We start from the raw sequence: 14,117 nt of genomic DNA, 5'->3' as shown, positions 1-14,117 counted from the left end.
AAGAGAAATAGCAGGCATTTTCAAAAGTTGCATTCTTTATGAGACACGCTTATATAACAAGGCGATGACGTTATAATTAATGTGAGACGTTGAAACTACCACCCACAGTCAACAAACAGTTACACACATATTATTAAAATACACATTTACGAAAACTTTAAAGAATAAGATGACCGGGAATAGTTGTAAATGAAAAATAATCTCTGCTGAAGACTGTAAAGAGGATCACGCGAACACATGAATAAATCTATGATAACAGTAGAATAAGCGTTCACTAATAATCATTGTGAAGAATTTAATAAGTAGCTCTCACAATCCAAGTATGTGAGGTTTTAAACCAATCCATATTTTTTTTTAATTTTACGAAAGAACATACTTTTGAACTAAAAAAAATAACTTGTATCTGCAAAAGACCCAATCTCAACAAATTTCCATGCATGGTATATGAATATTCATAGTTAAAGTCACCGTTACCGTGAAGATGTTAACAAGTTGACTTTATTAATGAACTAGACCGAGATAATCGCTCTAGCTGTCTATTGTAAAAGAAAATTAAAAAATGCTTTCGTTCAAGAGTTATCATGTGGAGTAACGGACGGACGTAGTAACATTATAATCTTATAAGGCCAACTAGCGTGATCCTAATGACATTACAATCATTTTGAAACTGACCTAGCAGCAATTTGAGAACACAGTATGCTATTTATATTGTAAGACGAACCACAAAGTATAAAAACAACTTAACTAAACCCATGAATTGAATATAGAGATAAGATTCTGATATGTTTTTATTGCTTCCACATTGGTGCTATAAAATAATCTAACACATTACTTACGTACAATTTACAAATATACGGGTTCCTTAATTTTTGATCACTTCTATGGTTGTGCGTCATGACTTAGCGCACTACCTTCAGAAACTTAACTTCACCTCACATCACTTTGTGTAGTGTGGTTAATGGCTACATTATGGAGAAATCCGTGCTTAACAGGATAGATTTTTATTAATGGACTGGTATTTCCACGTAGATACGCAACTCACAGGTAAAAACACAACATATTTCAATTATTTACACACTTGTCTGTTAAAATTATATTACAATTTTGGTCTGAAAATTTTACAAATAGATATATGGATCCGTGCAGTCAGCCAACACCAAAAAATAATTCCCCATATAAATCAATGGATAATAAAAAAAATAAAGATAGCGTAGATATGCAACATTGTTAAGGTTGTACGCAGCCGTTCTTGAAACATTATGATTCATGCTTCATATACAATCATTAGTGTAGATCCTGGTGGGCGAGGAGGCCTGGGCCCCCCTTAAATTTTGCTTGGGTGTGTTGTATTTGTATTAAAATCCGCGTGTCTCAACGTTGTGAGGGTTTTTTCTAGCACGTGCTCGGGTGAGTATGCTAGAGGCAGTTGACTAGAGATAGAGGGAGGCAGGAGAAGATACTGAGATATAGCCTAAACCTTAAGTCGTTGGCTGTGTGCCTCAACAGTGTGAGGTGTTTTTCTAACACGTGCTCGGGTGAACATACTAGCAGCGGTTAACTAGAGACAGAGGGAGCCAGGTGAATTGCGCAGAGATGAACATTAGGTCATTGACCGTTTGTCTCAACATTGTGAGGCCTTTTTCTAGCACTGTGCTCGCGTAAGTATGCAATACGTGCCTTTGTACGTAACATTGTTCACAGTTTCCTGCCTGTATTGCGATTCGGTTTGACTGTCCTATCCTCAAGACAATACGCGACTAGTCCAACGCTAGGTTTGCTGCCTTCTCTTTGCTCTCTGTAAGGGCAGGAAACCGTGACGTTACTGAGTAACAAGTTGGAAATGATTTCTTTAGAGACTCGAATGCTCTCGTATTAATTTTCTGATTTGCTTAGTTTGCGAGACGTATTCCGTTCAAGTTAGAATTGAATGCATATTTCAGCTGTGGGTTTACATTCGCTGAAAAACTGAATTGTTTAGAGAAACAGAAGGTTGATGGCTTATGGACTTCTCTAAAGCTAAATAAAGTAATTGATTATATTATAATTGGGATTCAATGTTAATTTTGAGGAAAGAAAAGGAGTTATATTTTTTTTTATCTTGCTTGTTTGCAGGTGTTAGAGAATTTGCTATTCCTCCATTGGATCCTCTGCCTGTGTATAATGTTAGCTTCCACCAAGGCACTCCAGCAGCTGGAATATCAGTGAAAATGAAGACTATGACGCTAAAAGGACTTTCCAAGCTTGATGTCAGCAGCATAAGGTAATTCAACACAATTCACTTTAATATTCTATTTTATATTCAGATGGTTATCAAAATGGTACAAACACCTGGAGTTGGAAACACCTCAGGTGTCTGAGTTGGCTACATCAAGTGCCGGGCTGCCGATAGTGACGTGTTAAGGCAAATTCCGTATTACGTGACGAGCAGCAGAACGGCAGGTGTAATGAACTGAGCAGACATTGATACTGTAAAATGAAGAACTCCTTTGATTTCCAAAGATGGTAAATTGTTAGTACTCGATTATGTAGTGCAAGCATGACAAAAGTGATAAGTGTGTAGCAAAGGATAGTGTTTAAAATGAAATAGAAAATTCACAACAAACACACATCGTCGAAGAGGAAGAGTGCTCAAAACAAAATCCTCAGTGAGGCGTTCCGCCGAGTATTAAAACAGATTATCACTCAGATCCGTCGTGCGTCAATTTCGTGACCTGGACATAAGGGTCCGGTTGCACGTGTGAAACCGAGTTCCACGACATGGACATGCGGGGTTTGTTTTCACGTGTGAAACCGAGTTTCGTGACATGGATATAGAGGGTCTAGTTGCAGTGTGAAATCGAATTCAATGACATGAACATACAGGGTCAGGTTGCACTGTGAAATCGAGTTCCACAACATGGACATACGGGGTTTGTTTTCACGTATGAAATCGAGTTTCATGACATGGACATAGAGGGTCTGGTTGCACTGTGAAATCAAGTTCAATGACATGGACATAGAGGGTCTGGTTGCACTGTGAAATCGAGTTCCACAACATGGACATACGGGGTTTGTTTTCACGTATGAAATCGAGTTTCATGACATGGACATAGAGGGTCTGGTTGCACTGTGAAATCAAGTTCAATGACATGGACATAGAGGGTCTGGTTGCACTGTGAAATTCGAGTACTGTGACATGGACATACGGGAACTGGTTGAACAAGCGAAACCGTTAATAACAGAACATAACATGCCAACGGTGCCGCGAACATACAACATGGACCACTGATAACTGGAGACTTATGATTGTCAAATCGAATGAGTCATCGTTCATCTCTATGGGTTGGTTTATTGTTGCGGACACCCAAATAAGCGTATGATCCGCAGGATCTCTACCCAACTGTGAAACATGATGGCGGGTTTATTATGTTGTTGGCCGCAGTATCCTCTCTTACCTGTCGCATCACTATCTGTGATTATGTCGCCATTTTAGGGCACTATGTCCATATGTTGTTTCCGGGTAATGATGCTGTATTCCAGGATGATAATGCGTCCATTCACTCACCTGGGTCTGATGCTGCCGCGCGATTTGAGGAACATCTGACTTCGTAATATTTCATAAATCATTCCATTACCATATTTATTTCTTATTTCTTAGTCATGTTTATTATTTCTGTTCTTCATCCATAATACCATTACTAAAAAAAAATATATACTGTAAAGAAAAAGTTATGTTATTTTAGTTATGGTATATTTTATGAAGAATGGAGAAAATAAACAGGGTGTGGTCTGACGGCTCTGATGTCAGAACAGTATTGCCACTACTTATTATTCAATCAATGTTATTAATATACAGATTATCTTTGACCTTGACCTTTTAAAATCATTGATTTAATGATAAGCAAGCATTGGTAGTTATTTAGATGGCCTGAAACCTAAATGCACATAATTTAAAACCTTACGAGGCCCCATCACGGCGAAATTGGCCGCGTTTCTAAATGGCTGCAAATGGAAAGCTACTAGGTGACTCGTGATAACGGTACCTTATGCAAAATAATATTGTTTAGCGCTCTCTTGTTTCACATTTCAATTATCTTTCACCTATTTGAAGAAATCACATAATTACCTACTGTAAAATTAGCGGTATTTTAATTTCCCAGTGATTAGGCCTCTTAATAAACCACACATAAATCATACTTCTAAAAAAGGTAATTATTGTTGTATGGCTCATTGTCGTCATGTAGCTTGGCGATACATCATACCTGCAGATGCTCAACAGGAAGAACTTAACGTTGTTTCACCAAACAAATGTCTTAAAACAGGTTTCCTCAAGTAACCTAATGGTGATGTATATTCTGTATAATTGTATTGCTATTTTTATTTTCTTATTTCTTTTTGTTTAATTAGTTAATTTTGTCAATATATATTATATATGAGGAGCGTTCACTATTCGAGTTTCTTGCCCATCAATCCTCTAGAGTAGTGGTTCTCAAAGTGGGGTCCGTGGGACCTAGCCAGGGGGTCCGCGACGCACAAGAATTGAAATGTGTTGTAATAAAATGGAACTGTTATGCAAGCAGTAAAAGATTAAGAAAATGCAGCTGTGGGCAATACTAGTACAAAACAATAACTATTCATCATTTCCAGTCCTCGAGGATTTCATTGATTCTTCAAGTGAAAAACTCTCTGCTGAAATGCACAAAACATTTGTAGCACATTTGAAAGCATTAACTACAAGTTTTCGATAATATTTGCCTGTCCCACAACCAGTAATGGTTGGATTGTAAATCCTTTCACTAATGTAGAAATCCATTACATACAAGGTATGAATCTCTCTAACACAGAACAAGAACAGCTATTAGAACTACCCTGCGATACTTCATGTAAAAACGATTTCAAAGAAAATGAACTTTGTAGCTTTTGGTTGTGTGTGCGCTATGAGTATGTCTAAGAAGGCATTGCAACATTTGATGCCTTTCCCTACCACTTACTTACGTGAACAGACCTTTTCTGCTCTTTGCAGTATTAAAATCTTAAAGCGAAATCGTCTTAATATGGAATCGGATCTAAGATTGATAGTGACTAAACTTATTCCAGATTTCAATGCAATTATGGAAAAACAAAGAATTTCATTCCTCACATTAGTGACCTCACCTTTGAGAACACTGTTTATCAAATGGATTTCCTTTAAAAAAAAAAAAATCTGTCCTGAAAGTTACTGTATTTTCAATTGAAATTTCGATCAGTAGGAAACAATCATATGTCTTTAGAATAAATTAGTTATTGCATTATTTTTCTTGATCTCTTTCTTCTCAGTAGTAATTCTAATTAGTATATTTTTGAATATCATGTGAAATTTCGGATAGCATTGCAAGGTTGTCCGCAGATCACTTTCCGAATGAACAGGGGGTCGGCTTTATCGGATAGTTTGAGAACCACTGCTCTAGAGAATAGGGTAGATGGAGAGAAAGCTGGGACCTCCATTATTTAATAGAGCTTTGAAAACAGCGGGTCTGTGCACAGGAGCATTATCATGTAGCTTTCGTGGACACCGCTGAATGTTTCGCCATCTTGTTAAGAGACCGAATGTTAAATGTCAGCGCGTTCTGTCTTTCCTTTCATGCTACGGAAGGGTGATCCAATCGTTTTACCGAATTTTGTCTTTCCATGATTGTTACGCTAGGGTGGTCCTTAGGTATATGGGAAAAAATAAATTTTCGAATTTCTTCCGCCGCACCCCCTATTTCTTTTCCTTTGGTAATAGAAACATCATACACAAAATTTCACAAAAATCCATCAACGTTAACCCGTGCCGCAAAGCAGTTGTTTTCTGTAAAAAGAAATCCATTTGAATTTCAATGGCACTTGATTTACTATTTGTCAATAAACGTATAATAATTATCACAAATGTAAATAGGACAATATAAAGCTTTGCTCTGTAATTCAGAATTCACTGAGTTCCAAATACAGTCGGTTGGTTATCAGGCAACAAGCTACAAGCATCATGATCATCGTCCATATATATAGTACTTATGGTAATGCACAGTGTTATGAACCACTGTGGAAAAGATATTTGGATCTGTTTCTCATGTTACTTGCTTCGTTAGTAAAATTTACATGAGTTAGAAATCAATCAGCTAATAAATACAAGTAAAAAATTAATTGATAATGGCTGATATTCCAAAAAAAATTATATATATATATATATATATATATATATATATATATATATATATATATATATATATATATATATATATATATTTGAATTGTAGATCGACTTAATGATAACTTAGTTTTTACGCAAAGTAGATTTTCCACATCCTGGAAACAAGTTTCTATAGTCTTTCACCACTTACAAAAGGAATTGTTTCTGTTCTTCATTTTTAGTTAGAACTGCATTGTGATTTTCCATTAACTTTACGCTCTTTCCGCAGTGTGATTTGTAACATGCAGCTTATCAACTACATTTTCCCGAAAAGAAATTCATCATTTATCGACCAACATACCGGATCTAGAAAACCTGTAGAAATTCGAAACCTTTCGAGGAACTTCTTGGTGTTTCCTATCACAAAATCAGCAATTTATTTTTCTTCAATAGCATCAATTTCACTAGCGCGCAGTTCAAATCGCTTCATCGTTTCATATGACCTGTCACTATTTTTAAATTTTTCTGCTATTTTGTGTTTTGTTCATTATTGACATTCTCGTCAAAAAATAAAAGTGCTCACACTTCTCTGAGAGTACCAAAGATGTTAGGAAAACTTCAATAAAGCCACTCTCTAGACATCAGAGTTTATGAGTTTGTACGTTTGAAGGCTCTTCAAAAATTGTAAATCTTGATGTGGTGAACGAGATGCACTGGGACAAGAAAACCAAGTAAACCGAGGTTTTTAGAACAGGAAAAGTGCACACTTGATGCAGTCCTTCTTCTTCCCGCTCATTTAATTTAAACTGGTTACTAAAGAAATATTTTTAAACATCACAAGGTTTTTCCCATCCACCTTGCCTGATGTACGGCTCGAGGGAAATGGAAAGAAATACATCCAGGAGGCTTACTTCTTAGAAAAATTACTGTAAGCTCCAAAAGTTCCCTGTAATCTCCTCTGCATTTCCAAATTTTGAACAGTAAAAACTAGCTTATCTTTCTTTATATTGCAAAGAACTGAATTAACACTTCGATTAGAAATTCATGTGACAAAATTGTTGTGTTGAAATCTTGGCCACTCTTTCTGGAAACTTTTAAAAATTGGCACCTCTGGACCGGAAGAAACTGAAACACATTCTTCAAATACACACTTTAATATCAATTCAAAAATGCGATGCCTATACGGAAAGTATAAAAGGTCTTTTTCCAATTTTTGTTCAAGAAGAATACAAGCTCAATTGATACGTCCAGTATTAGAAGAAGTTATGTCCCAATGCCTCTGCTGTTGCGATTAATATGCGCATGGAGCTGTATCAATCAATTTATAGTGATCAAAAGCCACAACGAGTCGTGGAGTAATAAAACGTACTTCCCTCTTCTTCTCGAAGATCCTGTCACTATCTCATCAGAATCTACTCCTTCCATTGGAATTGTATTTTCTGTGCTGTGGTGAGTATCCTTGATAGGCAGTGGCGTATTTAGGGGGGGGGGGCTTCCGGGCTTAAGCCCCCCCGAAATCTTACTTACTATAGTAAAGTACATGAAATATCTTGCAGAATTTTCACATTTTCAGGCAAAGCCCCCCCCCGAAAGTTAGCAAAGCCCCTCCCGAAACAAAATCGTAAATACGCCACTGTTGATAGGTATTCTTGCTTTAGGTTAAAACATTTCTGTTTTACGAATTACTAACCGAGCATTCTCTCTTAAAGGTAATTTCGCATTCGTATCTTATAAAAGAATGCACCAAGTACTTGTCTGTTGGACAGTAACTTACAACCCAATATCTGTTCACTCATATTACCAACGAGGTAAATACCACTACGATAACTGATTTCACTAGACACCGAACACATAATGATCTTTGTTCATTTAATCACATGTAATGATACAAGACCCACAATGAAACTTCAATTCCCTAAAAATAACAATCTTATCAAAAGATCATAAATGCAAAACAGAAAAGTTCACATACATGTTACAAGTAGTCTAAAATTATGTTATTTACAATAACAGTTGTAATTAAGAACAAAAGGGAGAACGATTTAGTTGTAAACGGTCGTAAAAAATAATTGTTTGACATTTATTTATTACTAGCAGCGTTCACCCCGCTTCGCTGCGGTCACCCCGGAACGCAATAAACGTTGTTACTTAGATAATTTTTACTTTTTCGCTTTCAAGTGATATGATAAAAACCATAGAAGATTGCAGTAAATGTTAACATTATATCGCCTGTCATTTATGTTAACCCGCCCCGCTTCGCTGCGGTCACCCCGGAACGCAATAAACTTTGTTACTTAGATAATTTTTACTTTTTCGCTTTCAAGTGATATGATAAAAACCATAGTAGATTGCAGTAAATGTTAACATTATATCGCCTGTCATTTATGTTAACCCGCCGAGTGACACGGTCATGCGGGTTGCATATAAATACGTTTATTTTTATACCTATGATGAACTAACAAAGGATTTGTACGTTATGGACACTTGAATGGTCAATTATCTCAAGACACTGGTAATTAAAAATTAAAGTGATATGATAAAAACCATCTAGGGTCCAAATCCTAATAACCCCCCAAAAATGAAAGAAATTGGTTCAGCCGTATTAGCGTGATGAGCTAACAAAGGATTTGTGCGTTCTCTTTTATATAATAGATTTCCAATTTAATTTTGTTCATAAATCAGCTCCAAATTACTTAAGAAATGGGATTAAATAGAATAATCTAAGTCTGTGCATGTATTGCCATCTATTGAGCAACATAGGAAACTACTTTTTTCTAAATCTTATTCATATAAAGACTAAAATGTCTTTACGGCACCATTTATCGTCATCATAACGAACTCAAATTTACAGATAACACTTTTCTCATTAAAAGGAAAAAGATTAAGGGGTGCGGTCTCAGATATACACAACTTGAGAAATAAGGACCACCCTATTGTTACGCCACCTTCAGACTTACATATATTTAACGCTCCTTGTATTTGTAAAGAATACTATATAAGAAACCACGTAGTGAAAATTCGGTAGAAGCTAAAAACCTGTTTATTTTTGGCTAATCATGTGAATCTAATAGTGAAATTTTGAATGCGGAAGTTAATATGACAATTGGAAACTCGATAGACTCATATGAACAATTTGTAATTAAAGTAGGCAGTTTAAGGACTAAATGTGATCAGTATCAAGTAATAATAAATAAGGAAGAAAAGTAGAAGATATAACTAGATTTCCTAAGTAGTATTACGAGTATTAGTGAAGATATAAAGAGCGGCCGTGAAAAAATAGTAGGCATAGGAGGAATGAAAGAAGCATTAAAAAGAATCTTCAAACAAAATATTAATATAAAAATTCAATGAGTGTTTTGTTTGCAGTAATACACTTTAGGGCATAGAAACATGAATCTGTTGGGTTGGTGCAGTTGAAATTTCAGATGTTTCTTCCGCTTGAAAACCAATATCTCTAATTCTAACAATGAGTTGACCAAGATAACGACAACGACGTCGTGAAACCCGTTCAGGGAACAGGCTAGAGTGTCCAGTCGATGAGAAGACAATGAATTGTTGATCAGGGTTGCGTAAAAAAAGTTATCATGCAAGTCCAAATGATGTTTTTTTATCAGTCCAAACTGGTATATGAAGCATAACAGCAACAGTGCATTTGGCCTAGGAGTGCTGAATGAACACAACATAACGCCGTTCGTATGTGAAAGTTCATGTCGGTGGCACAACATTGAAAATGATCCCCGTGGTGTTCTGATGAGCTTCTGAGAAACACCGTGGAAACGAACCTCCATAAAAAGTGTTGGACAATTACAGGCGAGTGAGGTCTATGACATGCTACTATCGTTCGTATTAACCAACAGGTAAGAAAAAAAAAAAGTTCTTGACATCGATCAACAAGGATCGCTGTCCAGAGGTGTAGAGGTTTCTGAGTGTACGGAATAATCAGAAAGGTTTCGTGTGTCAGATTGCCACTTCTGATGAAAAATGAATCTGCTACAATAACCATAAATGGCCAGAACAGAAGTTATATCCTGATCTACGTCCAAGATGATTTCCAAAATAACCCCTTCACCAGCAGAATTTATTATTGCCGATATGATGGGACAAATACGTTATATCTTCCTTCGTCGACGCAAAGCTACCAAGCGTCGTCGCTGATGCTCATGCCTTCGATGCGAGCTGTCCCGGGTTTGATTGTCGGGGGAAGAGCACTCGGATGAAAAAGTGTAAAAAGCTTTTGCAGGCCAGTCATCCTGAATGAGTTTTCCTCATTCACACCAGGCAAATGAGCCGGGGTGGTACCTAACATACAGGTCCCAGGCCGCTTCCTTCCTTCCCTTTCCCCGGAAAGTGTGCTTGCTGAAGGGCGTAATCTCTAATATAGCGCCTCTAACATACGACGATGGAACTAACCAGGCGATTTGTTATTCGACATCCCATGACGTCATGCTCGAAAACCGATGGCAGTGCCAATCCACTTATGACGAAACATCGTTCTCTACCAAACGTTGATTGGCTCTTTCGCCGTGCAGACGATACAAACTAATTTCAGTTGAGCATATAGAGAGTTGCTCGTCTGTTCGTTCTTGTCTGTGCCCAGAATACTGTGTAGCCGTCATTGTTGTCTACGGTGTCAGCGCAATAGTAAAAATGTTACGGTATTTAAAAAAAAATCCTAAAAATTAAGGTGCGTCCGTAAAACACGGTACTTGTGTGATTGGACTCTATAAATAATCTGTATCAGAATAATTTGTGGAAGAAAGTCTGCTACGGAATAGAAACATAATCTCCATATAAGTATTCTATCTTTTACATAAAATTGTACTAAGAGTGCCCTAGCGTTACTAGGAATAAGAAAGACTAGAAGAAAACATTGTTTATTAATAAAATGTTTACGCATTTTCGTGTCTTTTAAATCCCTTTCCTTTTCCTTTCTAGGTTTGACATAAAGAAGCACAGATTGGATTTTGCTGGCTCCGTTCCATTTATTAACATTGAGGGACCCTACTTAGCTACTGGACGAATTCTGTTGTTGCCTTTCAAAGGAGATGGACAGATGGTGTTGAATATTAGTAAGAACATATTGTTATTATTTTCTTACTTTGATTTTAACCATAATAAATGTTGAATAACATTGAATCAATGAACCACAAATGATTCTTACTTAGCAACTGCATAGCGATCATTATCAACTGCTTCGCGATAACATAGTTGGTTGCTCCTATTCTGAGCAAACTAAAAGTACAGAACAAGGAGCAGACTTAAGAATCCGCATTTTTAACAGACAGCGATGGTAGGGAAAGTAGGATATCGTGGTTCTCTGACAACTGGTACTCTCCCAAGACTCATTTTATTTTATTCCTTACAGCGTCTCCTCCTCTTCTTTGCACTATCTGTTTCTCTCTGTCTTTTCTCCGATCGTTAAAGCGTGCTTCTACGGTATCACCAGCGCGAGTAAGAAACCATTGCTTCAGAGACAATTGTAGCGAGACAGGTTAATTTCAGAGGGGCGCGCGTGAAGAACGTGAAACTGGTTAATATTAAATTTTTTATTGAAAATAAAGAATAAACCGTTCTTAATGCAGCAACTGTTATATACAACAATTAATATATTAGATAACCTTTATTCTATTAGTTTCAATCGGGGGTTTTATCGAGGCACTTCTGTTTCCTTCTACTCTCTCATCCCACCAATTCTTCCATCACCATTCACTTATTTTAATCATCCTCTCCTTTAGCCTAATGGGCATAAACGTGGGACTTTGAACTGAAAGAAAGATATTCTTTTTCTCGCATCTTTGGTAATTGGATTTGAAACCCTTGTGCTCTAAATGCCCCATTTGTGAAGCTCAAGAACTTTAATCTCGTCTACCTGTTATACGCAACAGCATTGGTTGCTGAAATCATATTTTACAATATACGCAACAAAACCGATTAGGATTTTCAAGGCGCAAAATAAGTCAATGTTAATATAGTTAATGTACCGTGAAAACAACTTCTTGATTAAGATAGGGTTGCCAGTTGTCTAATTTAGTCAGACCAATCTTTGCAATATCTGGGTATGAATATTTGAAGCACTGATGAGAACTTCAGGTAGAGATTTTAAGTATAAAATATTTCCAAAATGACCTAAAGTAGACTTTGCGCTCTAAGTATTCCAAATATTGTTTACATTTTATTAAATTTAGTCCTTTTTTAGGCGAGTAAAACACTAAAATCATTAATTATTTATTGAAATGTTGGTAGGACTAAGTTGAATAAAATGTTTAAAAAATAATAATTAATAATTTAAGAGTGAAAACGAAGCTCTTTATTAGTATCTATCTGTTTGTAGAGGGCAACAGATTGGTTCCTGGAAAGACCTTATAAATATAATAATCCTTTTTGGATTTATGATACATACTAGTTAAGTGTTAAACACCGTGAAATTAAAATACTGCTAATTTTACAGTAATTATGTGATATCTTCAAATAGATAAAAGATGAAATATGGAACAAACGTGCGCTAGACAATATTAATTTGGATGAGGTACTGTTGTCACAACTCACCTAGTAGCTTTCTGTTTGTAGTCATTTAGAAACGCGAAAATAAATGTCGATTTTCTAAATAGCTGGAAATCGAAAGGACATAAATGAGTCCTGATAACTGTATCTCGTGTAAAATAATATTGTCTAGCGAGCTCTTGTTCCACTTTTCGACTATCTTTCATCTACTGGAATATATCACATAATTACTGTAAAATTAGCTGTATTTTAATTTCGCCGTGATTGGGACCTCTTAAGAAAATGTGCTAGATTGCATTGTGTTAAAATTGTTATTACATTTCTTAGATTTTAGATCTGTAAGCTATCCTATGCATAAGTAAGGACAGAGTTAAAAATGGCTTTGTCCGTTGTTTGTCCTTTGTCGACAATTATCAGGGTAAAAACGGTCAGAGATAACGAGAAACAGATTAAGTGTTCCAAAAACAGGTTCAATCTCCGTCTTTATTACTCAGTCCGTTAGAACAGGGAATGATCTGTTAATATCGAAAATACTAAAATGTTTCAATACGGAGTTTTATAGTTTGGAAATCTACCGTATTATCACGGTATGAAATAAAACACTTTTGCTACGTTACAGACAACTATGTACACAACATATATCTACAGTATACATTTCTTCTTTCAGCCAATGTAAGAATAAAAGCTGCATTCGACCATGAAATAGCTGTGAGAGAAGGTGTTGAATACCTAAAGCTTCGTAATGTTGATATAAGAATTCCTAAAATTGATTTCCTAAGCATGGATTTCACAAATTTGTTTGATGGAAATGAATTATTAGGTGAGTAATATTTTGTTTGTTAATTAATTTTTTTTCAATTTTTTAATGACTTGAAATTTGGAGTCTGTCATAATCTATTTTGTTACGTTTAAGTTCTCATTTCGGTGCAGTGAATATGTGAAACAGGAATTTTAGTTTAAGTAAATAATCCAAATCACATGCGGTCTTCTCGAATACTTGAATTCAGAACTAACACAAGGATTACATGTATATTTACATTCAGTTTTCTTTCCTTCAGAACTAGAGATTTGTGAGGAACATGAAACGGTTGCATTTTTGTCCAATTAATGTTCGTTGTACTAATTGTTACTAAAGAAGGTTGCTTCAGGTGTATGGTAAAGAACTTGTCATCGTTACGAGAGCTTAAGAAACACCATGACTCATCTAATCTTGTGCTAGACGTTGTAAGCCCTTGTTCTGCATCTCAGTTTCCACTAAAGGAGAATGCGTTAAACCATAGTTTTATCAAATCTATACCCTTCCCGTTGACAAATTTTCTAAAAATCATTGAGTGTGCGTATCTGTTGACTCGTTTCAAAAATGGAAGCTAACAACATCTATATGGATGTGAATATTTCATATGTCATCCACTCCATGCACACCACCGTTGATCTCGCCGTATGGTTAGACGCCTTGCTCTGGTAAATGACAATGTGAAATGCGTTCCTG

The 14,117-nt window shown here is 36.1% G+C and overlaps 1 protein-coding gene across 1 annotated transcript in view; it reads left to right on the top strand.

The window, feature by feature from the left end:
• The window catches only part of LOC145693524 (protein takeout-like), a 53,559-nt gene that overhangs the window by 24,915 nt on the left and 14,527 nt on the right, over positions 1–14,117 (top strand). Inside the window, exons 3-5 of the mRNA XM_081769591.1 lie at positions 2,113–2,260; positions 11,063–11,196; positions 13,296–13,448. Of these exons, the coding sequence (XP_081625717.1) occupies positions 2,113–2,260; positions 11,063–11,196; positions 13,296–13,448 (435 nt within the window). The remainder of the gene's footprint in view (positions 1–2,112; positions 2,261–11,062; positions 11,197–13,295; positions 13,449–14,117) is intronic.

Source organism: Thermobia domestica, chromosome 8 (assembly GCF_964235325.1).
Source record: "Thermobia domestica chromosome 8, izTheDome1.hap1.1, whole genome shotgun sequence".
In the NCBI taxonomy this organism is placed as follows: domain Eukaryota; kingdom Metazoa; phylum Arthropoda; class Insecta; order Zygentoma; family Lepismatidae; genus Thermobia; species Thermobia domestica.
Note: the sequence above shows the minus strand (reverse complement) of the source record. Positions and strands in the feature narration are given on the sequence as shown.